Source organism: Ailuropoda melanoleuca, chromosome 2 (genome assembly GCF_002007445.2).
Source record: "Ailuropoda melanoleuca isolate Jingjing chromosome 2, ASM200744v2, whole genome shotgun sequence".
In the NCBI taxonomy this organism is placed as follows: domain Eukaryota; kingdom Metazoa; phylum Chordata; class Mammalia; order Carnivora; family Ursidae; genus Ailuropoda; species Ailuropoda melanoleuca.
Window position 1 is genome coordinate 107746190 of NC_048219.1, and position 27931 is coordinate 107774120.

A 27931-nucleotide genomic window follows, 5' to 3' on the forward strand; every position below is an offset into this window, starting at 1 on the left:
AAAGCACAAGAGGGGCACCTGGCTGGCTCAGTCGAGCATGCGACTCTACATCTCAGGGTCATGAGTTCAAGCCCCATGTTAGGCATAGAGATCACTTTAAAAAAAAAAAAAGAACAAGGCACAAGAGAAGGGTTACCTATTGACAAATATTAGTGTTCAGTATATACTATACCAAATTGTACCGAATGTCCTGGAGACCACATTAGCAACATTTATAGGACTGTAATTTCCTAATATTGCTCCTTTACTTTTTTAATTTTTTTTTTTTAAGATTTTATTTATTTATCTGACACAGAGAGAGAGTGTGAGAGAGAGTGCACAGACATGGGGAACGGCAGGCAGAAGGAGAGGGAGAAGCAGGCTTCCCGCTGAGCAAGAAGCCCAATGTAGGGCTCAATCTCAGGACTCTGGGATCATGACCTGAGCTGAAGGCAAATGCTTAACTGACTGAACCACCCAGGCACCCGTCTCCTTTAGTTTTTTGGATTCCGTTTCCTCAAAGTGTTGTATGGCAAACACCGATTAAAAATTCTGGATGAATTACAATTAATTCTGCTTTTCAATACTTTTGGGGGTATATCCAAATCAGGGTTGGAAATCATTATGCCAAGTACAATAATATTAATCTAATAATTATAACCTTTTTACACAATAGTATCACTGTTATTTATATGTATTTTTGTTTAATCAGACTTTCATAGTCACAAAAGGAGTTTTATTTTTCCTTAGGTTGCTTGAAAGTTTGCTTATTAAATCAGGGATCTAGAAACTTTCGCTGTTACTCTTGTTATCACAAAGAAAAATCAGAACTCTAAAACCCTATTAAACTATGATTTTCATTGTTAAATCACTCAACTTACACTTAATGTGAACTGGCATTATTCTGTAGTCATGAGATACTTTATTTTTGTGGTCTAGAGTAGTTGGAAATTGAATGAGATAATGCAAATTGTGAGAGATATTATATGGAATAAGCTTGTGGTTCCAATTTAGTTCACAGACAACAGGTGTCCACGTTACAAATATAACCACCCAGATGGCAGACTTGTCATTTTTGTAGGAACACCCAGAATTGAAAAAGGAAAGACTCAGCTACTGATTACATTTTCTTTCAGATTAAAACTAAGACATAGGAGAACAAGACAGACAGGAAGGAACTGCAGTAGCAGAGCCTTTATCTTAGCTGACTCTTTGTTGATGTCACTTCTCTAAAGAGTTCACATATGACGGAGAAGAAGATGTGTACAATTATTACAACTGATAAAATAAAATGATTTCTTCCTGCTTCCCAAACTGTCAACTTGGCCCTTTGAGTTGCCATGAAAATGGTCTCTAAAACTGGAAACAAAAGAAATACTAATGATATTTTTTCTTAAGACAACTTCAGTATTAATAACATTTCAAAAACAAAACATCAGAATAATATCATGCTATAAAAACATACTCTGAGGTAGGTATATAATTTCTACTTTTAAAATAGCATGTTTTGGAAAAGAATAAACTCATTAGACAGATACCAAATTGGTTCTAAAGATCTATAGAGGAATTTTTATGATTTGTCATGCAAGGAACAGGACACAACGTATATTTTACTAGGCAAAGAAGCTCCACTGGATTATTTTGCTATTTAAACAAAAATAATCTATAATTTCTTTAAAAAACAAGTATTATCTACAGGAGAAAGAAAACAGCAGGTCTATGACTATAAGGCATATTTGCTGCCATAGCAACAGAGCTTCTATTCCTGCCCACTGAATTCACATCCTGCTGGCATTAATGAGAAATGTCCATTTGTGCCAAATTAATGCCATGTCACAGACGCTCAGGGATATACATTCTTGACAGAACTGGGAGCTTTCCACATTCCACCGGGGGATAAATTCAGTCTTCACTATGTAAAGTTCTTACTCTAGCTTAAAAGCTAAAGTCAGTGTTTTAAATAAATAAATAAATAAATAAATAAATAGATAGATAGATAGATAGATAGATAAAGTCAGTGTCGAGACCCACTAACCCATGCTAATAGCAGTTGCCTCTAAAAACACAGAGTATGTGAAGATAGTACTGCCAGCCCCCGCCAGGGCCACACTCCATGTACTCACCAGCTCTGCCTGGAGGATTCTCACACATTTCGCAATAAGGTAACTCTGAGTTATTGATGTAGGTGCAGAAACCACACTGCCAGCCCTTTCCAGGAAGGGGTGGGCTGGTTGCCTGGGCTGGAGCCGTGGTTTGCTTGGGCCAGGATGGTTTCTCCTTTGGGGCACTACGGTGGTCATTGGTAGTGACCAACTTCAATCTTTTAGCTTCAGGTTCAACACTGCTTTCATAATCAACAATATGTCTTGTAGCTCTTTTTCCAGGGTCTGCTGGCACGACAGTATTTTTCTTTTGGAATATCCCAGATTCATCACAGGAGGTCACCAACTGTCTTTTCTTAGGTTTTGGTAAAAAGAATGATCGAATATCATGCTGTTTTTCTTTTTCAAACTAGGAAAAACAAACCGTTACCAAATTAAGAAGCAATCTAATATGTTCTTCCTAAATGAAACAGATTAACCAAGGACTTTCAGTAACCATATTCCTTTATCTTTCGAATACCTTATTGGAAAGGAATTCAATTATGCTATGACTCTTCATATATGCAGAATATCATTAACACATCTATATACTTCCTGTGTCTAACTTTTTTTTTTTTTTAGCACTTACAGTGTGCCAAGCACTTTACATATATTAACTCATTTAATCCTCATGCCAGCTCTGTGAGACAGGTACCAGTATTCTCCCTACATTTTAGATGAGGACACTAAAGCTTTAGAGATGTTAGGCAACATGGTTACAGAATTTATGTAACAAAATTATACTTCATCAACTATCTGCTCTAGAGGTATGTCAAGGAAAGGAGAATTGTGTATTTAAATATTTCAGGTCAATCAAGAACCTACAAAAATGCTTTTGTGCCCAAATTATAAATACAGTGTTCATAAACAATGTTTTTCATATTAAAATGTTTTCTTGACTAGGGAGCATTTTTTCAAATTGCATCAAAGCTATTAACTAGACTGGTTCTTTAACAGACACATCTTAATAATTATCTTGCTTTCAAGAAATATATTTCCCTTTCCTAAGAAAAGCTCCATCATTATCTCATGTTTTTGTCTTCTTTTCAATGTGTAAATCTCAACCTCCTTATTAAAGAAAGTAGGATACACATCTCCACAAGTGATTAGCTAGCAGTGAAGGAAGATAAAGGAGCCAGTTTTAGAGAATTCCTGCTAGGGGTACCATAGTGGATACACACTGCATTTCCAAAGATGGTCACACCAGTTCTCATCCTATTTGACGTGCTCTTCTCACAGTGTGACACTGACATGCCTACATTTAGAGGTGGGGTCTGTGTTCCTCTCCTTTGAACCTGGGTGAATCTTTGTAACTGTCTCAATCAACAGAATGCAGTGAAAATGAGCATGTGACTTCTGAGGCTAAGTTACTGAAGGTTATATGGCTTCCACTTGGTTGCTGGCACTCTGAATCTCCTTCTCGTTATGTCTTGGGTTGCTTGCCTTTGGAGCCTCGTCACCATGTTTTGCGGAAGCCCAGGTCACAGGGAGAAACCATGTGTAGGTGTTTGAGTTGACAACTCTAGGAAGGCCCCTAGGTTACAGACAGCATCAACTGCCAGACGTGTGAGTGAATGAGCCTTGAGACGTTTCCAGATCTCAGACTTGGGGTCTTCCACCATAGGCCCCAGTCATTGTGGAAGAGAGACACATCATCTCTCTTACACCTGGTTGAATTCCTCACCCACAGAAAGCATAAGAAATATATATGACTATGGTTGTCTGAAGACACTAAGTTTTGGGGTAATTTGTTATGCAGCAATAGATAACACTGACAGACACTACAGATAATGACAGCAAAACACCACATATTGAAAAGAAATATTTTACATACTACATCTTACACTTCTTAGCAGTGGTGCATAAAAAGCCAAGATATAGCAAATCCACAGAGACAGAAGGATTAGTGGTTATCAGGGGGCAAGGGAAAGGGAGATGGGGCGTTACTGTTAACTGGTGACAGAGTCTGTCTGAGGTGATGGAAAAGTTTTGAAAATAGTGGTGACAATTGCACAACACTGTGAATGTGATATTAAGTGACATTACCACTGAATTGTACACTTAAAAATGGTTAAAATGGTAAGTTTTATGATTATATAGTCAAATATAATCATAAATTTTTAAATTAAAAAAAAGGAAGGGAGGAAAGCAGGAAGACTTAAGTTGTTCCCATATTGGTAAAATTAAAACATACAGGAAAAAAATCACGCTGCCCCCCCCCGAAATGTACAGCTTCTATTTTGTGTGGCTGTTATTTACACAACCTCACGTACTATGAACAGTTACCTGATTAGTAGTGGCAGTTACAGAATCTATATACAAATACAAGGAATGAAATTATAAATCATGAGACAAGATTTTTAAAACAAGACACAAAGGAAATCCTAAGAAAAGGGTGAAGAAAAGCAGAGAGATTAGCAGACTAATAGAGTTTGGTGTCTACAAAAGTAACAAAGCCAGAGAGACAGCTAAACGTTTAAAGAATAAGTCCTTTCTCAGATATAAGTATTGGAAATAGTTTCTCCTGTTCTGTGACCTGTCTTTTACTCTCTTAATAATGTCTTAATTTTAATAAAGTAGAGTTTATTTTTTTGCTTAGGGAAAAAAATAAAGAAAATGTTTTATTCTATATAATAGGATAGCAAAGAGGACTTTCAGGATTTTGAAAATACTAGCAAATGTTCAGCAAACATGAACAAATTCCATCAGCTATTTCTAGTTAAAGCATGACCTTCTGAGTCCTTGCATATCTGGAAATGAAATGATTTTGTTTCTAACCCTTCATCAGTAGTTTCGCTGGGCATACAATTCTTTTCAAGTCTTTAAAGACACTGCTCTGCTTCTTCCAACACCCAATGATGTTCATTCATAGGTTGCACACTCTTCCTTTGTTTTAGAGGCTTTCAAGACCTTAGCTTTATCCCTGGTGCTTTAAAATTTCACGATAATCTCTATTTCTATATCTGTGTCATTTATATCTATCTCCCTTTTGCTTGGCACCCAGGATAGCTTAATTTTGAATGGTACTCTAGCTTCAGCTCTTGGAAATTTCCACTGTTCTTTGATAGCTTCTTCCCCTTTATTTTCTTTTTTTCTGGAATTACTGTGAGCAGAACGTTGGAACTAGACATAATGTCTTAACTTTTATTGTCATATTTGCCTTCTTTTTGTCTTTTTACCCTCTAAATTCTTAGAGTTTTTCTCTAATCTATCTTGCAACCCTGACTTGCAACCCCCTGAATTATTTTGACAGCCAAATTTTTGATAATAATTTTTTATTATGTTATGTTAGTCACCATTCAGTACATCCTTAGTTTTTTGATGTGAAGTTCCATGAATCATTATTTGCGTATAACACCCAGTGCACCATGCAATACGTGCCCTCCTTACTACCCATCACCCGCCTATCCCATTCCCCCATCCCCCGCCCCGAAGCCCTCAGTTTGTTTCCCAGAGTCCATAGTCTCTCATGGTTCATTCCCCCTTCTGTTTACCCCCCCCATTCTTCCCTTCCTTCTCCTATTGATCTCCTGCTATATTTTTAACATCTAAAACTCCCTTTTTGTTTCCTGTTCCTTTATCATAGTAGTATGATTTTATTTGCAATATCATCTTAAATGTGAGGCTACTAATTTGAGTTTTTTAAATGTTATCTTTAGGGTTAATTTTTCTATCAGCTTATTTTTGTTCCCCTTTTTCATGCTACAGATTTCCTCCCCAAATAGCCAATGACCTTGCTTGTCCCCGCATACACGTGAATGAAAGAATAGAAGGGTCGCCTGGGAATGTGGGACACACGGGGCTTATCACCATGAAGATCTAAAAGGACATACTGGGTGTTACACAACTAATGAATCATTGAACACCACATCAAAAACTAAAGATGTACTATATGTTGGCTAATTGAACTTAATAAAAAATAAAAACACACAAAAAATAAAAGGACATACTGATTGGCTGTAAGTGGTGAGTAAGATGGAGGGGCCAAGAGTGATCCTCAAATGCCTACATTTCTGACTTGTAACACTGTAGAAATGATATTTCCCTATAATACGGAATATAGGAAAATAACTGGGCTCATAAAAAGACAAAAAGAGAATATATAAGGAAATAAGTTCACTTTTAGACATGTGTGAGGACTGATGGGTACCAGGGTGAAAAGTTCCAGGAAGCAGGTCTGGAGTTCAAGAGAAAGAAACAACTAGATTCACACATCTGGGAACCACTAACATAGAGATGTGGTTAAAGACATAGGACTTGAGGTCATGATACATGGAGGGATAAGGTAGTGAGAAAAGGTCAAAGTCAAGGACAGAAAGCACAGAAACAGCATTAAGGGTGGAATGAGGAAGAGATACTAAGGAAAGAAACACAAAAGCAATAGTAAGAAAGGGAGAAAAATCAGAAGAGTGGTAGCTTTATTGGGTGTGTGCATGTGTTTTGGGTTTCCATTCATTAGGTGCCCCATTGGGCACTTTCAATCTGAAAAACCCATGTCCTTCAGTTCTGGGAAATTTTCTTATATTATGTTTTCTTCCCTTGTTTTCTGTCTTCTCTTTCTGGAGTTCCTATTAGGCAAAAAACTTCTGGATTGATCATTTGATTTTCTTCAATTTTTCTCACATTTTCTGATTGCTATTTGTTCTTTTTTTGTGAGTTCCTCATTACCCTTCCTTCCCATCCTTGTTGAATTACTATTTTCTGATATGACAGGTTCAATTCCTAAGAGTTTTCACTTGTCTAATTCCTCTCCTTGTTCTGGTTTCATGGGCACAGTATTTTCTTTCACTTCTCTATGGACATTAGTAAGTTTTGGTCTTTCCTTTTAAAGTCGTCTTCAGCTTGTTTCATTGTCTCTCCTCCTTCTGATCCCTTTCTTGGCTTACATGCTTGTTTTGGTCTCTGCTTTTCAAGTGAAAGGCTTCCTCCAGGCTTGGCAGCCTTTACTATCCATTCATATTTAGGAATGAGACTTAACAAACATTAAGAATAAAATGCAAGTTTCATGTGGGGGGCTTCACCGAGGTGACCAGTGACTGTCAGGGAAACCCTGTCAGTCTCCATAGTCTTCTCGTGGTCTGGTCTGGTACTCCAGAAAGGAGTTCTTCAATCTCCTGCCTGAAGGATACAATGCTGGCTACTGGTAATTAGGGAGCTGATCAGGAGAAGGATGCTAAGGATTCTATCATTAATTAAGGAGTCTTTCACTTAATATGCTTGTTTTCAGTTTACTGCCTTACTACTGCCCCCCCCCCAACTGGCTCTCTTCCTAGATACATTTTGAAATACATTTTTTTAAAAGATTTTATTTTTAAGTAATCTCTACACCAGGCTTGAACTCTCAGCCCTATGATTAAGAGTTGCACACTCCACCGACTGAGCCAGCCAGACACCCTTGAAATATATTTTTTTAAAAGGAGCAAATAAAAAAATAAATAAAATATAAAAAGTAGGAAATAGAAAACACAAAAAGTAAAATGAATAAAACATATAATAACAGGCCACTGTCACTTACATGTAATAATGTTTAGACAGTATCAGAATCTTTTGTCCTATTCTACCTTGTAAGGTATTTATTTCTGTAAAAACATTTTAATCTCTCCATCTTCCCAGCAAAAAAACAAAACAAAACAGTTTTAGATTTGTTTATAAAAAAGCAACCCTCCCAATGTTCATAGCAGCATTGTCCACAATAGCTAAATCATGGAAGGAGCTGAGATGCCCTTCAACAGATGACTGGAAAGAAGATGTGGTCCATATATACAATGAATATTACTCAGCTATCAAAAAGAACTATTTCTCAACATTTGCTGCAACATGGACGGGACTGGAGGAGATAATGCTAAGTGAAATAAGTCAAGCAGAGAAAGACAATTATCATATGGTTTCACTCATTTATGGAACATAAGAAATAGGAAGATCGGCAGGAGAAGAAAGGGAAAAAGAAAGGGAGGGTAAATAGAAGGGGGAATGAACCATGAGAGACTATGGACTCTGGGAAACAAACTGAAGGCTTCAGAGGGGAAGTGGGTGGGGGAATGGGATAGGCTGGTGATGGGTATTAAGGGGGGCACGTATTAGATGGTGCACTGGGTGTTATACGCAAGTAACAGATCATGGAACACTACATCAAAAACTAGGGATGTACTGTATGGCGACTAACATAAAAAAAAAAAAAAAGCAATCCTCCTAACAGCACAAAACAACAACCTAAGAAATATTTCAAAAAAAAGAATTCTCAAGGCCTTAAAATATCAACTTTTACAGTTGATCTCTTTAATTAAGATATTTAATTAAGCTGTTTTTAAAAGAACGTCTTTCACTATTTAAGTAATGATTAATTTTGGAAATTAACATTTGAGAAATTCTCGTTATGTGCCAGAGGCAAGTCACAGTAAAGGTTAGCAGTGACTGACAGTAATCAGAAATTGATGGCTACCTCTGCTGCTATGAGAGCTAACTTATACTCGGGAGTAATCAGTATAGGTGTTATTTTGAAAGCTCAGCTGCTCGGGTTATAATAAATTGAAACTTTAGTGCGTAAAACCCAGAAAAGGAGTGTGTGGGTGTAAAGAGAATCATTTCACATAATTTTGGGAACCAAAGGATCCACTTAGAGTATAATTTTAGAGAAATGAGAGGGCAAGATTAATTAGTAGCAATGACTTTAGTTAACGTTATGACGGCTACACTGGACAATGATGAATATGGTTATAGGTAGTGAACTTAGCGCTGTGGCCATGGGGCTACCAGAAGCTGTAAGGCCCAACAGAAACAAAGGCTTCCTCTGGGATAATCAATTACAATCCTGATCTATGTTAACAGTTATGTTTTCTGAGCGTAGCCTCTGAGCAATCAGGCAGAAGGGTGGCTGATGAGGTTTCTTTGCTACTTGGCAGCTAGGAGTGATAGAAACACAGGTGGGAAAATCTCTCTGACACATCCTAACGATAATCACATGTGTTGGCTGGGAACAGAGAAGGGCTGCAGGTTTACTGAATAGGCCCGCTTACTGTGGGACTCGTGGGCTTTTCACAAGACTTAGGATGGCCTCCTGTGAGCCTGAGAAACCCCCGAGATTGCCTATAAAATGTTGTCAGTGTTGTTATGTACATTTTTAGAGAGTTTTACTCTCTCCATGGTCTCCGAGGGATTCAGGACCAACAAAAGTTAAGGGCCACTGGACTAGAACAAAATATCTGAACATGCGCCTGTGGTCTGAGGAGCTCCGTTTCTTTCCTTAATTGTCTATAAGTAAAGACAGATTGAAAGTTCCTAAGTGAGTGTACAAAGGGGTGGTGAATTAACTCTTTTTAAAGAGATACAAAGAAATAAATTCTCCTAAATACTTAATGAGAATCCCTCTAGCTGTTCTCAACTAATAATTTTAAAAAACTGAGTAAAAGCAAAACAGAGTAACTTCTGTGCAGGCATGAAACATGCTCATTTAGCTCATCTGTCTGTCACGGTAACTGCACTCCGAACAGCTTCTCAGGAGAAAGCAAATGACATGGGAGCACCCACACGGCCAGAGAGAAGGAAGCTACTGATGAGGTGAGCAGAGGAGAGCACAGGAACCGTGAGGGCTGGGAGTCAGAGCAGACAATGCTGCGCTGGCAGGACTCACTGCTGTAACGTCATGCAGGTCAGCTTAAAACAAAACACACTATCCTTGATGTTTTGAGACAGGGACATACCACTATCAGCTCCTCATGGAGACTCCAGTAGGTTCTTGGGATATGTCTGATTAATGAAAGAAGGAAGTGATCTTTAACAAGATTTGTAGACACAGATATTAAACATGAACGCAAAACTTCTGTAAGACGCTTCTAATTTCTTTTGTCCTTTTAAAATGAATCTTTTATAAAGTGAATGTGGATCCACTGATTAAAGTATCCGAGAAAAAGGCAGTAAGAAATAACTGCTAACAAAATGCTTCCTAAATAAACATGTTTTCTAAAAATATTAAGTTTATTAATAACAAGACTCCCTAAAGGAGCAAGTTTATTGGTCTTATCAGAATAGACCAGAATCCTCAAGTTATAATAGCTACACTGATAGTTAAATTCTCAGTACCCATCCTGTTCTGGCAGGTCTGTATGAGGAAAATTACCGACCTTATTAATGTTATCAGCACTTCTCAGTGGTAAAGAAAAGCAGGACCGGAGGAAGACAAAATATTTTTTATGGCCTAGGAAAACTTTGTTACTTAAATAGCACAATTAAGCTAAAAAGTTTATTATATTTTATGACTACCTTCTTGCATTTAGAAGACATTTACTTACAAATTATTGACATATAGCCTAACTCATCATGACTGTCCTTGTAAAGAAAGAACTATATTAAGTGACCCCTTTAATATGTGATAAATAAAGAACTTAAATGTAGGTGTTTGTAAGTAGGAGGAATGTTCTAAGCTTATAGTAATTTTTATCACAAGGCTTTGGGAAAAATATAGTTAAGTCAACGTGCCCATGTCACTAAGATGTGGAAAATAGAAGACACTCCTCTCTTCAGTTATATAGCTGACACTCAGTTATTGTGTTCCTGACTTTTGTTCAATATTTTTTGAAAAACAAAAGAAAAAATACTGCTTTCAGTGAGAAGTGCTGGGAATAAAAACTACAAAATGCTTAAGTGGCAAAATGTATGTTTTTATCTGAAAGGCTCAGCGACCTAATATAGTTGCTCTGTTTTGACCATAGTAAATTACTGCTCTGTGGAGACAAATTTCTTGGCCATGATGACAGGATTAAAAGTCAGTTATTAGAACTGAAGGAGAGGAACATAAGAACTAGGAAGATCGGTAGGAGAAGAAAGGGGATAAAGAAAGGGGGGGTAATCAGAAGAGGGAATGAAGCATGAGAGACTATGGACTCTGAGAAACAAACTGAGAGCTTCAGAGGGGAGGGGGATGGGGGAATGGGATAGACCGGTGATGGGTAGTAAGGAGGGCACGTATTGCATGGTGCACTGGGTGTTATACCGCAACTAATGAATCATCGAACTTTACATCAGAAACCAGGGATGTACTGTATGGTGACTAACATAATACAATAAAAAATATTACTATAAAAAAGAAAAAGAACTGAAGGAGAGGAAAAGGAAATCTCGTAAAACTCATAAAAAAACAAGAAAGCACTTCAAAGCCTGGTGCTATCCCTCGCGGCACACACCACCACCAAAAGCACCGATGCCGGGTCTCATAGACTTCGATCAAAGGGCAGCTCTGGTAGGAATCATTACTGTCTCATGTCATTCGTCTCCAGTTCTTAAAAGAATTAACAAAATCGCTGTGATACAAATGGGTGACTAGTCCTGAACGGCAGACAAATGATGCCCGGAACTGGAACTAAAGAGCCTTCACTAACATTTGTAAACAAGCCAGAGGATACAGAATGACAAAAGTATCGTTTTAATCATCTAAGTAAAAAAAATGAATTTCAGTACTCCTAAAAGGGGACTTTCTCAGATTTTGTAAAATGGTCCATTCTCATGTAGCTAAATAAAATTCTGACAGTGATCCTCTCTTAGGCACAATGTTTTCCTCTGTGGGCATAAAGAAAACAAAGGAAACAATATAAAACCACGCGAGTTTAAACAAAAAAATACTGTGGTAAAAAGGAAAATGTTATTATTTATTTTTAAAGATGACATCAAAAGCAGTGCAAGCAAATGTCTTTGGGAAGAGCCATCTCTTCCAATATGGACAATGAGAATGTACAGCAAAACTCCGTATAACACACAGGTCACTAGAATGTGACTGGGAAGAATGTGACTGGAATATCACCTACTCACATGGCATCTCCCCTCTCCTCCTGCACAGGCTGCTATTAGACAGAATTCCTCCCAGGCCCCACTATGTTGATCCTACCTCTGCAATGTCTGGAATTTTTCTGTTCCTATTACCACTACTACTGCTAGGAACTCAGGGTGGCATTAAGTGCCCCAAATTCAGTCCGGGAATTCCTAACAAAGCAGCCTTCTATATAGTAATAGCCCTAAGAATAAAAATGACTTTATTAATAGACCTGTACATGTCTAATATTACAAGTAAAATTTTGGTAAAATGTGTATTACAGAAACCAGCTAAAACCCAAGGCCATAATGGGACTTCCCACTTCTCAGCCCAGATGTAGACTGTAGGGCCTGCCGGGGAGATACAGGTGCAGGACAGATATGCCTCTGGGGAGCTCAGTAATTCATTAGCCCTCAACTGTGGCCCAGCCAAGTTCTCAGGCTCTGAAAAATCACCTCTCAGGGATGGGGCAGAAAGCCCTGAGACAAAGTGGTGACAGAATATCTCTTTACCATAGGTTAAAATGAGATGGGAGGGATGGCACACATAATCACATAATCCCTTCTGCAAATACCACTACCTCTAAGAACCTCTGTCCCTTCCTCCTCCCATTCATTTCCCACATTGCTACTAGGATCGTCTTTTGAAAACAGAAATCTGATGATGTCATTCATCTGCTTAAAAGCCTCGGATGACACTACACTATTTCCAGGACAAATCCAACTTCTTGGCATTACACGTGTGGCCTCCTCTCTCCATCTGATTGGGGCCAAAGTTTTGGGGTGCTTCCCATTTGAACTGCATCTTATGTACCCCACGCTCATACATTCACACGGAATTCCCATTCCCAGAACAAGTGATGATTGCTCTTATCACTGCGCTTTGCGGCATGCTTTTGGTGTTCCTGAGGGCTGGCTGAACTAGGACCCACTCCCTTTGAACTCATCCTTCATAAACCAGCTTGGGTGTTTCTAAAGGGAAACTTTACCACAAGCCCACATAGTTTATTTATTCTGTCCTGTGATCCCAGAGCCTGGTTTACATATCTGTATTTCGACATGCATTATATCTCATTAAAATGATTTAATTACAGTTGTCTCTCCCAATTAAAGAATAAGTTCCAAAGGAATGTTAGCTGTTTTATCTTTGCACCTAGCATATTGTCTTTTAAAATTAATTACTTTATTGAGATATAATCTATTTATATACCATAAAATTCACTCTTTTAAAGTGTCCAATTCAGTGATTTTTAGTATCACTGAATTATGCAACCATAGTGTTCAGAATTATGCAACCATCACCACTGTTTAATTGTAAACATTTTCATCACCTTCAAAAAGAAACCCCATACCAATTAAGCAGTCACTCCCCATCTCTCCCTCCTCCAAGCCTCTTATAGCCACAATTCTACTTTATTTCTTTATGGATTTGCCTATTTTAGCCAATTCATATAAATGGAACCAGACAATATGTGGCCTTTTGTGTCTGGCTTCATTAACTTAGCGTAATGTTTTCAGGATTCTTCTATGTTGTAGCATGTATCAGAACTTCATTCCTTATGGTTAAATAATATTCTGTTGTGTGAATATACCACATTTGGTTTATCCATTCATCAACTGATGGACGTTTGGACTGTGGCATTCATGCACAAGTTTTTATGTGGACATATATTTTGAATTCCCTTGAAAGTGAATCTGCTGGATCGTATGGTAATTCTGTTTAACATTGTAGGGAACCACCAGACTGTTCTTCAAAATGGCTGTACCAGCAATGTATGAGTGTTCCAATTTCGCTATATCTTTGTCAGTACATGTTGTCTGTCTTTTTAAGTTTTAGACATCCTAGTAGGTGTGAAGTGGAATCTAATTGTGGTTTTAATATATCCTTAATAAATGTTTATATAATGAATAATCTTTAAATGCCCTATACGTAATACACATCACATGAACACTGACTAAATCAAATTGAAGTGTTTCAATGTTCTATTCATTCCACAATTAACTGAGGGCCCTCAGTAAGCTAACTCTAATGCATCTGTTATAGTCTGGCAAGGTCATGAAGGCAGACTGTGGAAAAGAAAGGCCTGGGTTCAATCCCGGCTCTGCCACTTACTGGCTGCATGAACTTAGGCAGATCATTTAACCTTTCTGAGCTTTAATGGGGCATGATAATAGTATCTGCCTCTTGGTGTAGCTATGAAGGTTAAATAAAATTATGTGTTTCAAGGGCTTAGCACAGTGGCTGCAAGGAATAGCCACTCAATACATGTTAATTATTACTATTGAGTGAATTATTATTACTGAGTGAAGTAATAAAGACAAATAAAGACAAATACCTAATAATAGCACTACATGATGTAAGCCATGACAGAGATATTTATATGTCTCTGTCCATAACAAGGTTACCCTCTTGCCCTTATTGTTAGGCTATCACACAGACTAGTTATATAATATTTACAGAGTGATTTGACTTCTAAAATGTATATAAATAAATATTCTAATTTAAGATGTGTTAGCATCAAGAAACCAGTATATTCACATATTCAAAAACAAGAGATTTTGGGTAAGGAAAATTTAGACCTTATGAATGCCACAGCTCCTATGGTCAATTTTATTTTGCTGTTCCCATTTTTTCCACACTATGTGGAAAACAAGGTTATTTTTCATTTACATGAGATAATTTCTTATTGCCCTCCTCAGTCCACAACAAAACAAACATTTCATACAATGTTGGTATTTAATAAAAAATACAAGGTTTGTTTTTGAATTTTGAGGGCATATTTTTAAATTTCATAATTGTACTGGAGAGCTTTCCTTCCCAACTATACACAATATTTTTTGCAGCAAACCCCTAACCATCCTACATATTTTTAATGCAAATGCTAGTGTTTAAAGTACGAATCTGCTTTGGGTTAAGGATGTTTGAGGCTTTGAGGACAGCAGACCAGGGGACTTCAGGATGGTTATGCTAGAGAAAAACAGTGGTGTGAGCCAGGTCAAAGATGTAAGTACTAAGCAGGGTAAGAAAGGTAGGCAACAGTTAGAGTCTAATGAGGAGAAAGTAAAACTGTGAGATATTGAACTATGGCCCACAAAATGAAAACAACTGGTAAGGTAAAACACAGATCTCAAAATCAGAGACTGAATTTGGGATCTGGAGACCTGTTCCAAAATGGAAAGAGAACTACTGTTTGAAGTAACAAAATGGAAGCAGCTCTGGCTTACTGAGACTTGAAGAAGAGAAACCAAGCAGAAAGACCTGCCCTAGGCAGGAGTTGGACTTGTTACCCATACTAAATTAGAGTCCCTTCTTTTGCTCACCTATGAATCGCTGATGCACCAAGTTTCTCTTTGGATACTTTATAGTGTATATAAAATAGATGAAAGGGACCTCAGAAGTCACCCAGTGACCTAGGGACTCAAATGGCTAGATAATGATGTCACTGTTTATCCATTAAGGGCCAAGAGAGAAAGGGCTCTGTAGAGGTTAAGGGAAGGGCCCAATTCCCACAGCCACTGCTAAAGAAAGGGATACCCCTCAGATGATGGAGCATAAATGAAAATGAGAGAGAGGGGAAGGCTTCCTACTGGAATACTCCACTTAGTGTATTTTATTCGGAAACAGCTTTTAATCACTTGGAAATAACAAGATAGAATAATAAACTCCATATCTTTCTCTCCTTCCACCTATAAATGACCAACTTTATTGCTCAACATAAGCCACTCTAGGAAGTCAAAACACCTCAAAACCAAAACAGTACTTAGATGTAATGTACATTCAGAGGTAGAAAAGAAGAAGCCTGAGAAACAGGATTGTATCTGAGTCAGAGACCCTGGTGATGAACTCTCAGACAGTACTGGTTACTTAAGGAAGAGTTAACTGGGTTGGGCAGAGCTATCTTTCCTCATGGTGGTGGGATGTTTTCATAGAGTTGGACTTCAATTTGAGTTATATTTGGATTAATAATTTCTTTAAAAAATGTAATTATATTTAGGATGGGTAAAGAATTGTGACTCATTCAGCTGTGGGGATTAATTCCAGGCAGGTATTATTCAAATATTTCCCAACAGCTATAGCAGGAGCATTAACCAGTGTTACATTGAAGCAGAGTCCTAGAGGCCCCACGCTATACCAGATCACAGGGATGGACAGAAGGTCCTACTGGTGGGGTGAGGGAGTACAATGAGGGGGCTGAAGAAGTGTTTTTTACCAAACATTACCAAAATATTGAATATTGTTTAACAACGACTACACTTATACCAATATATATACTGGTAAAGTACCAGCCCTGGTACCATTTTTAAAAATCTCAATAGTTAGCTGAATTATGTGACAGAATGAGAATTCTGATTAAGAGAGGCAGGACATACAGATAGTGTCATTCTGAAAGGCGATGAATACCAGGCGAGAGAGATGGAAAGAGATACCAAAACTCAGATAAAGACTTTGTCCAGGAACACTGCTCTCATTCTTCCCCTCCTCTTCTTCCTAACCACAGGGCTTTTTGTTCCCCAAACACAAAATCATACTAATATTAGGTTCTAGATCAATTCACAGAAAACCAATTTGCCAAAGCCCATATGCTAAAGACGAATGACCTGAATGAAGCCCAATTCCCTGAAGACCAACTTGCCAAATTTACCAAATTTATTGGTTTTCTAAAACTCACGTATAGAGTTCACAGCATTTTGAACATGATAGATTGGCAGGATTAAGAAAACTGGGGAGCTTGGGATGCAGGTGTTGGGGCCTCCTGACTCTCTTCCTGCCCTCAGTTTATCCTCTCTTTGCCCTTCAAGCTCACTCTCTCTGCTCCTTGGTCCCTTCCTCTTTGCGTCTCTCAGTCTCCCGTTCATCACCAGGGCTGATGGGCCAGGCTGAGTCATGTGCTAACATACACCATCTGTTTTTCCCACAACGGAAGGTCCCTCTTCTTGGCCCCAGCTCAAACCTCCAGCTGCAGCCACAGGGCACTGGGACAGGTGGAAAATGAACATCTCTTAAAATGCTGACACTCCAAAAATATTCACAAGCTGTTGAAAACCATCCAATTAGAACTGTTATAAACTTTTGAGATAAATAAGCTTGATGACAATGGGCAAATTTGGTTAATTTGGCAAAGATTAATTGAGAAAACTGAAAACACTAAAAAAATGATAAATGTAGGAAAAATTTTTAAAAAGGCTTTAAAAAAGAATAAAAGAAATTAGTATAAATAGAAAAATTTCCATAGGAAAAGCTGAAATTTTGGCAACATTCAGAAGAAAAATATGTTCATCTTACTAAATATCCTTAGGACCTCTCAACAAATTGAGTATTTCTTAAAATGCATAAAGCTGGAGGGTTAGTGAGGTAGCATGTCCACATAAACTCATTTAAAGCACATTTCACATCCTGGCCAAAAACCAACCAAATATAAACAAAGCAGGGGCGCCTGGGTGGCACAGCGGTTAAGCATCTGCCTTCGGCTCAGGGCGTGATCCCAGCGTTATGGGATCGAGCCCCACATCAGGCTCCTCCGCTATGAGCCTGCTTCTTCCTCTCCTACTCCCCCTGCTTGTGTTCCCTCTCTCGCTGGCTGTCTCTATCTCTGTCGAATAAATAAATAAAATCTTTAAAAAAAAATATAAACAAAGCAAAACCAAATCAAAACAAATGGTCTCCACACTATAGAACTCCAATTTATAGAAAACCATGTGTGCATAAAGACATGTAGTGAAGCCAGAGTGGTTCAAGATGGTGGAGTAGAAAGATCCTGAACTTACCTCTTCCCTTGTATACCACAAATATGCAGCTACATATAGATTTATCCCCTCTCAAATAGGCTGGAAAACTAGCTGAAGAGCTTATCTACAGCAAAGGATATAAAGGCTACACCGAGATGGGTAAAAGAGACAGAGCCATGGTTTTGCCAAAAACTCTACGCTTGCCAGAGGGAGGGATCTCAGCAGTCCAGCACTTCTCCCAGAGGAGCAAGGTGCTGATGCCCCATATCAGACACCTCAACCCTTGGGATTTACACTGTAGAGACAGACCGCCAAAAAGTCTCGCTCTGAAAACCAGTGGGGCTTATATCCAGGAGACCCAAAAGCTATAGGTAATGAAAGTCTATTCTTAAAGGGCCCCTGTACAGATTCACTCATCTTGGGACCCAAAGCAAAAGCAGAAGTTTGAAAGGGACCATATGCAAAGGAGATTCATTAGCTATTCCTTAAGCATCTGCTGGTAGTACTTTCTCTGGGGAAGGAGGTACTGGTGGGTGTCATTTTTGAGTGCTTACTCCACCTTGCCATGCTGGCAGGCACCACTTTGGCACTCCCCCAGCCTTGCTAGCACCAGTGGGCTTGCCCTGCCCCAGTGTTCTCTCATGGTCATGCTGAAGCTGGCAGGCCTGCCCTGCCCCGGGCTCCCCTGCAGGTTCCTGAAGCCAGTGGGCTTGCCCTGGCCCTGAATGCTCCTGCTCTGCTACTGTAACCAGTGGGCTAGTCCAGCTGACATGCTCAGTCAACATCGGGGAAACCCCTTGGACAGTTGGCTTTGGTGGCCAGGGGGCCTGTGTTGCTGGGTGCCATGAGACTAAAACAATCAGAGAGACCGTTCTTGGCAGGTGATTAACACAAGGGCGTAGCTCAAAAAGCGCACTGGAACAAACCCCAGTCTTCCCGTGAAAAAGGCCTTGTTACATGTCCTAGAGCTTCAGCCTGAGGGACAGACTACAGATTTACCACACAACTAGAGGCAACAGAGGAACTCTCAGGGAATGTAGGCTGTGAGACACCAGCTTCACTCTCCCTTGGCCTCACTACTTGCTGCCATCCCCCAGCAAGGAGCTTATCCACGTCTGGAGCCCCAGTGTGCAACTGCCACGAGGGCACACCTCCAAATCACCTGGTTGGGAGGCCAGCAGGGGTTATGAGTGCAGTTCCACAGGACCGTATATATTTGCAAACTTTAAAAATCAGCTGCCTGAGCGTCTGGCTTCCACTCAGCTTGAAATTAGGTGCTGACTGAGGTCTCTCCCTTTCAAACACTGAAAGGGCTTCTTGCCACACCATCAAAAGTGGGTCCCCTCAAGAATAATTCAGGAGGCTTAGACAACCACAAAAGTACAAGAGAAAACCAAAAATTAGGGCAAGATGGAACAATAAGGTTCATCACCTACACAAGGAAAGGCCTTCAAGACTCAGTGGAAGCTGTTACATCTAACATACCTAGAAACAAAGAAAGAAAAACAAAATGAGGAAACAGAGGAGTATGTGCCAAATGAAAGAACAAGCTTAAACCCCAGAAAAAAATCCTAATGAAATGGATATAAGTAGTTTACCTGATAAAAAGTTCAAAGTAATGATCATAAAGACGCTCACCAAACTTGGGAGAAGGATGGACGAGCAGAGAGAGAACTTCAACAAAGAGAGAGAAAACGGAAGAAAATATCAAACAGAAGTCACAGAAAGAATACAATTGCTGAAATGAACAAAAAACAATTGAACTGAAAATACATGAAAGGGGTTCAACAGTAGACTACATGATGCAGAACAGAACAGCAACCTAAACCAGGAAAGTGGAGCTCACCCAAAGAGAGGAGCAATAATAAAAAAGAATTTTAAAAAAGTGAAGATAGCCTAAGGGGCTCATGGTATGACACCAGGGAATAATGTTCGCATTACAGGAGTCCCACAAAAAGAAGAGAGAAAGGGGAAGAAAAATTTCTTGAAGAAATAATAGCCAGAAACATCCCTGACGTGAGAGAGGAAATAGACATCCACGTCAAGGAAGCACAGAGAGTTTCAAGTAAGATGAATTCAAAGAAACACACACCAAGACACATTGTAATTAAAATGTCAAAAGTTAATGATGAAGAGAAAATCTTAAAAAGCAGCAAGAGGGGTGGCCTGAGTGGCTCAGTCAGTTAGGTGTCCGACTCTTGATTTCGGCTCAAGTCATAATCTCAGGGTTGTGAGACTGAGCCCCACGTGGAGCCTGCTTTTCTCGCTCTCCCTCTCCCCCTATCCCTCCCCCTCTCTTAAACAAAAAAGCAGCAAGAGAACACTTGTTGCATACAAGGGAACCCGCATCATACTACCAGCTGATTTTTTCAGCCGAAGCTTTGCAGGCCAGAAAGGAGTGGCACAATATATTCAAAGTCCAGAAAGGAAAACACTTCTAACCAAGAATACTATACTCAACAAGGTTACTATTCAAAACTGAAGGAAAAATAAAGAGTTTTTCAGAAAAGCAAAAGCTAAGGAAGTTCATCATCACTAAACAGGTCTTACAAGAAATGTTAAAGGGACTTCCTTAAGCTGAAAAGACAAGGCATTAACTAGAAACAAAAAAAACATATGAAGTAAAAATCTCACTGGAAAGGCAAATACATAGTAACGCCTTATTTAATTAACCCCTTACAAAGGTAGTATGAAGGTTAAAAGACAAAAATAGTAAAATCAACTCTAACTATGATAATTAGTTATGGGATATACAAAAAAGAAAAATGTCAACAACATATCAAAAACATAAAACATTGGGGTGAGGGGACACAAAAAATGTAGAATTTTTAGAATGCATTCAAACTTAAGTTGCTATCAACTTAAAATAGATAGCCATATATATTGGCTGTTATATATAAACCACATGGTAACCACAAAGCAAACACCTATAGTGGATACAAAAAAGATAATGAGAAAGGAATTTAAACACAACATTAAAGAAAGTCATCAAAGTGCAAGAGAAGGGAGCAAGAGAAGATAGGAAAAGAGAGGAACTATGATAAAAGTTAGAAAAGAATTAACAAAATGGCAGTGAGTACATACCTATCAATACTTACTATAAATAAATGGACTACATCCTCCAGTCAAAAGACAAAGAGTGGCTGAATGGATGAAGAAACAAGACCCATCTATATGTTGCCTGTAAGATCTAAGGACACACATGACTGGAAGTGAAGGAATAGAAAAATACATTCCACAGATATGGAAACTAAAAGAATGCATACAGACTCATACACTCATATCAGACAAAATAGACTTTAAAACAAAGACTTTAAAACAAAGACTGTAATATAAGAAAAAGAAAGGTATTACACTCATATCAGACAAAATAGACTTTAAAACAAAGAAAGGTATTACACTCATATCAGACAAAATAGACTTTAAAACAAAGACTTTAAAACAAAGACTGTAATATAAGAAAAAGAAAGGTATTACATAATATAAAGGGGTCAATCCTACAAGAAGATATAACATTTGCGAATATTTATGCACCCAACAAAGAAGGATCAAAATATATAAAGCCAATATTAATAAACCTAAAGGAAGAAATTGACAGCAACACAATAATAGTAGGAGACTTTAATACCACACTTACACAATTGGATAGATCATCTAGATAGGAAATCAATAAAGGAACAATGGCCTTAAATGACACACTAGATCAGATGGTCTTTATTACTTAATTTTTTGTTTTTTTCTTGAGAGACAGAGAGAATGGGAGAAAGCACGAACAGGGTGGTGGGCAGAGAGAGAGGGAGAGAGAGAATCTCAAGCAGGCTCCACAACCAGCACAGAGCCCAACACGGGGCTTGATCCCAACGCCCTGAGATCATGACCTGTGCCAAAATCAAGAGTGGGACACTTAACTGACTGAGCCACCCAGGCATCCCAGATCAGATGGTCTTTAAAGATATATATGGAACATTCCACCCAAAGGCAGCAGAATATATTCTTCTCAAGTACACATAGAGCATTCTCCAGGATAGATCACATGTTAGGCCACAAAACAGGTTTCTGTAAATTTAAGACTGAAATCAGAGGCACCTGGGTGGCTCAGTCCATTAAGCATCTGCCTTCAGCTCAGATCAGGATCTCAGGGTCCTGGGATTGAGCCCCACATTGGGCTCCCTGCTCAGTGGGGGGCCTGCTTCTCCCTCTCCCTCTGCCACTCTCCCTGCTTGTGCCCTCTCTCTCTCTCTCTGTCAAATGAATAAATAAATAAAATCTTAAAAAAAAAGAAAAGAAGACTGAAATCATACCAAACATCTTTTCCAATCAAAATGGTATGAAACTAGAAATATATTACAAACAGAAAACTGGAAAAATCACAAATGGGTGGATATTAAACAACATGCTACTAAACAACCAAGGGCCAATGAAGAAAACAAATAGGAAATAAAAAAGTACCATGAGACAATGAAAACAGAAATTTGATGTATCTATATGTCAATATATCTATAAATACAACAAAATTTATAGGATGCAGCAGGGAAGTTACTAAGAGGGAAGTTCATAGCAATACAGGCCTACCAAAAGAAATAAGAAAAATCTCAAACAATCTAAAGGAACACCTAAAGGAATTAGAAAAAGAACAAACAAAGCCCAAAGGAAGGAAGGAAATAATATTAAAAGGAAGGAAAAAATAAAGATCAGAGTGAAATAAATGAAGTAGAGACTGTAAAAAAATAGACAAGATCAATGAAACAAAGAGTTGTTTTCTTGAAAAGGTATACAAAATTGACAAACCTCTAGCTAGACTTGAGAAAAACAGAGAGGGCTCAAATAAAATCAGAAATGAAAGAGGAGAAGTCACAACTGTTACCAGAGAAATGCAAATGATCAGAAGAGACTATTATGAACAATTACAGGCCAACAACTTGTACAACTTACAAGAAGTGGATAAATTCATAGAAATATACAATCTTCTAAGATTGAACCATGAAGAAACAGAAAATCTGAGTAGACAGATGACTAATAATGAAGTGATTGAATCAGAAATTACAAAATTCCCTTGGGGTGCCTGGGTGGCTCAGTCGTTAAGCCTCTGCCTTTGGCTCAGGTCATGATCCCAGGGTCCTGGGATCAAGCCCCGCATCGGGCTCCCTGCTAGGCGGGAAGCCTGCTTCTCCTCTCCCACTCCCCCGCTGGTGTTCCCTCTCTTGCTGTGTCTCTCTCTGTCAAATAAATAAATAAAATCTTAAAAAAAAAAAAGAAATTACAAAATTCCCCACAAACAAAAGTCTAGGAAGAGACGGCTTCACTGGTGAATTCTATCAAACATTCAAGAAGATTTAATAACAGACTTGTCAAACTCTTCCAAAAACTAAAGAGAAGGTAATGTTCCCAAATTCATTTTACAAGGCCAGCATTACCCTGATACTAAAGCCAGACAAGTACACCACAGAAAAAGAAAATTACAGGCCAATATCCCCAAAGAACATAGAAGCAAAAATCCTCTTTAAAATATTAGCAAACAGAATTCAATAGTACATTAAAAGGATGACACATATGACAAGTAGGATTTATTCCAGGGATGCAGGAATGGTTCAACAACCACAAATCAGTAACTATGCTACATTAACAAAACAAATGATAAAAAATAATCTTAATATATGTAGAAAAAAGCATTTGACAAAATCTAATATTCATTTATGATAAAATCTCTCAACAACGGGAAAGTATCTCAATACAAGAAAGGCCATATATGACAAACCCACAGGTAACATAATACTCAGTGGGGAAAAGTTGAAAAAGTTCTTCCTCTTTAGAGTAGGAACAATACAAGAATGCCCATTCTTGCCAATTCCCAGCTGCAGCCATCAGACAAGAAAAAGAAATAAGTCATCTGAATTACAAAGGAGGAAATAAAATCATCACTATTTGTAGATGGCATGATACTATACATATAAAACCCTAGACTCCATCAAAAAAATGGTTAGAACTAATAAATGAATTCAGTAAAGTAGGAGAATACAAAATTAATATACATAAACATTGCATTTTTGTCCATTAATAATGAACTATGAGAAAGAGAAAATAAGAAAAAAAATCCCATTTACATCAAATAGAATAAAATACCTATGAATAAATTTATCCATGGACAGGAAAGGCCTGTATACTGAAAACTAATAAGACACAAATAAATTGGAAGATATTCTGTGCTCATGGATGGAAAGATTAATAATATCAAAAGTAATCTAGAGGTCTAATGCATCCATATCAAATCTTACTGGATTTTTCATGGAACCAGAACAAATAATCCTAAAATTTGTATGGATCCACAAAAGACCTCAAATAACTAAAGCAATCTTGAGATAGAAAAACATAAGTGAAGGTATTAGGCACCCTAATTTCAAACTATAGTATAAAGCTATAGTAATCAAGACAATATGGTATTGGCATAAAAAGACACATAAATCACTGGAATAGGGAGCACAAACAACAACCCACACATCTATGGCCAACTAATTTATGACAAAGAAGCTAAGCCCATACTATGGGGAGAAAAAAGTATCTTCAATAAGTGGTGTTAGGAAAACTGCATAACCACACATGAAAGAATTGAAATTAGACTAGTATCTTACACCATATACAAAAATTAACTCAAAATCAATTAAAGACTTGAATGTAAGACCTGAAACCGTAAAACTATAAGAAAACATAAGCAGTAAGCTCCTTGACATTGGTTGTAGAGTTGAAGTTTTGGATCTGAATCCAAAGCAAAGGTAACAAGAGCAAAAATAAATAAGCAGGACTACATTAAACTGACGAGCTTTTGTACAGTGAAGGAAACCATCAACAAAATGAAAAGGCAACCTACTGAATAGGAGAATAGATCTGTAAGTCATATATCTGAGAAGCGGTTAATATCAAAAATATATAAAGAACTCAAACAATCAATAGCAAAAAACCCAACAATATAATTTAAAAATGCGCAGAAAATTTAAAGAGATATTTGAAGACATATAGATGACCAAGAGGCACATAACAAGATGTTCAATACCATTAATTACCAGGGAAATACAAATCAAAATCAAAATGATTTCTCACACCACTGAGATTGGCTATTATCAAAAAGTTAAGAAACAGTAAGTGTTGGTGAGGATGTAGAAAAAAGGGAACAATGTATACTGCTGGCGGGAATGTCAATTGCTGGAGCCACTATGAAAAACAGTATAGAGAATACTAAAAAAATTAAAAATAGAACTACCATATAATTCAACTATTCCACTTCTGGGCGTTTATCCAAAGAAACAAAAACACTAATTCGAGAAGATATATACACCCCTATACTCATTGCAATATTATTTACAATAGCCAAGAAATGGAAGCAACCTAAGTATCCACTGATGAATGAATGTATAAAGAAAATGTGTTGTATATATATGTTCACTGACTACTACTCAGTTATAAAAAAAGAAACTCTTGCCATTTGCAACATGAATGGATCTTGAGGGTATTATGCTAACTGAAATAATTTGGACAGAGAAAGATAAATAAACACCATACGATTTCACTTACGTGTGGAGTCTAAAAAACCAAATCAAACTAAACTAAACCAAGCTCATAGATACAGAGAACACAGTGGTGGTTAATTAGAGGAGAAGGAAGTTGGGGCATGGCTGAAATGGGTAAAGGAGATTAATTGTATGGTGACCGTGGGTAACAAGACTTGCTGTGGAAATGAGTTTGTAGTGTAAATAAAAATTGAACTATTATGTTGTGGGGCGCCTGGGTGGCACAGCGGTTAAGCGTCTGCCTTCGGCTCAGGGCGTGATCCCGGTGTTATGGGATCGCCCCACATCAAGCTCCTCCGCTATGAGCCTGCTTCTTCCTCTCCCACTCCCCCCTGCTTGTGTTCCCTCTCTCGCTGGCTGTCTCTATCTCTGTCAAATAAATAAATAAAATCTTTTTTAAAAAAATTGAACTATTATGTTGTACACCTGAAACAATGTTATACACCAACTTTACCTCAGTAAAAAATTAAAAAAAAATACTTGCTGTTAAAAAAATGACATGCATTGAAAAATCTGTGCAAGGTAATACTAAACTGTGAAAGAAAAACATCTGACTCATGAACGATTTGGTAAAGGTGATTGGGTGGTTTTTTAAAAACTTTGTACACAGTTATATGTTTTTCTTCAGATATACTTAAAAACAATAAACATATATATCTGTGGGAAGATGAATTTCAAATTCTTAATACTATCTTAAAAATGAACCCTTAAACATAATTCAATAGTTAGAAAGTTTTAGAGAACAGCTACAAATCATAATTTTAGTTACATATTTTTAAAATACCTAGCATTTTAAATACCTGTTGATTTTGTAATAGACCAAAATATATAAATACTACAAAAAGGAAAGTAGTTCTTTAAACAAAAGAAAAAAGTCTCAGAAATAATCCCTCTATTTTTATTTTTTTAGCAATATTTGACAGAATGGCATTCTAGTATCCTAAAAAAAATGTACTAGCTCTAAATAAGATCCTTGAGAAATTTACTAACATTTCACATAAAAAACATTGTTTCTTCCTATGGAACTAAATTTTGTAGACTTTAATTTTATTCCTATAATACATGATCAATTCTTTCAAAAATTAAAATTGTACTCCCCTATATGGAATGAATAAATCACAAGAATAAAAGGCACATACAGCATAAAGAATACAGTCAATGATACTATAATAGAAATACATGGGGACAGACAGTAGCTACACTTGTGCGGAACACAGCATAATGCATAAACTTCTCAAACCACTATTTTGTCCACCTAAAACTGTATTTTGAACATCTGTAACGCTGTGTGTCAACTATACTCAAATTTAAAAAAAAAATTAAATTCCTCCTCTCACACCATATTACACCAAAAGGCTTAGGGAAAAAAACCCAGACAGTCTGAATGACTATAAGCTTTTCTAATGTATAATTTCTTATTCAGTTATATATGGCCCGTGATAGTATTTGTTATTATATAGAGACATACCCACATTCAAAATTTACAAATACTAATGCTGTACGGTTTATTTCCTATTCTTTTTTTAAATAAAATATTTCTGTTGAAGTTGCTATTACATTTTTTACTCTTCCCCAGACCCATTCTCCTCCTTCCAGATAAAATCAACATTGTAAATTTAATATGTGTTCTTCCAATCTATGTTTATATATTTGATTAAATATACATTATAGATACACAATATATTCATAAATACCTAATATTAGTGTGTATGTGCATTTTAAAAATTACATTATGTTTTCAAAATCTGGTCATGTTAAAACATATAAATCAAATACATTCATGTTAAGTTCTAAATGGTACTTTCAGACTATTTTTGAAATTTTTTTATTTTTTAAGATTTTATTTATTTATTTGAGACAGAGTGTGAGCACAAGCAGAGGGGAGAGGCAGAAGCAGGCTCCTGGCTGAGCAGGGAGCCCGACACAGGGCTCGATCCCAGGACCCCAGGACTATGACCTGAGCTGAAGGTAGACAATTATCCAACTGAGCCACCCAGGAGCCTTTGTGAAAGACAATTTAAGTAGTTATTCTATTGATGAGTATTTTGGTTGCTTCCAATCTTTGGCATTCCAAAAACTGATTTAATAAAAATTCTTGTACATGTATCCTTATACCCATGGGTAAGAATATATTCCTAGAAATGGAATGGTTTGGTTGGAGGGCATTTCCAATTTTACCAGATATTGCCTAACTGCTCTTCAAAGGAGTTATGACAATTTATATTCCTACCCAGCAGTATATGAGAGTTTGGTATATGAAATGTTCTTGACATTTTTGGTATGTCAAGTATTTTCATTGTTGCCAATCTAGTAGGTGTAAAGTATGGTATTAGTGTAGTTATTTTAAAAGTATTTTGCAAGTATGGAAGGACAGAGCCACTGAGCAAATACGATGATGATGTCAGGAACCACAGTTCTTACTGTTGGATAAGGGGAATAGAAATACTTAAGTTTGCATAGATATATGGAGAAGATGAAAAAGAACTGGCGGTGCTGGATTTGAACGGGAGTATTAGAATGAACTTTGAACTAAAAATGCACACATATACACATACATACCTGTTAACCTATTCACGCAAAAATGTATGTATATGTGTATAAATCGCTCTATACACTGAAAATAGCTCAGGGTAATGATATCCAGGGCAATAAAAAAAATCCTGATTTCTAAATATCATTCCCCAGTTAAAGGAATTGGGACTCCTTACAGAAATGTTTGGTTCTAGG

At 37.5% G+C, this 27931-nt stretch overlaps 1 protein-coding gene across 10 annotated transcripts in view; it reads right to left on the reverse strand.

The window, feature by feature from the left end:
• ZRANB3 (zinc finger RANBP2-type containing 3) overlaps positions 1-27931 on the reverse strand; it is a 297893-nt gene that overhangs the window by 22508 nt on the left and 247454 nt on the right. For all 10 annotated transcript variants that reach the window (XM_034654466.1, XM_034654464.1, XM_034654467.1 and 7 more), the window contains one exon: positions 2103-2490. In XM_034654466.1, the coding sequence (XP_034510357.1) occupies positions 2103-2490 (388 nt within the window). The remainder of the gene's footprint in view (positions 1-2102; positions 2491-27931) is intronic.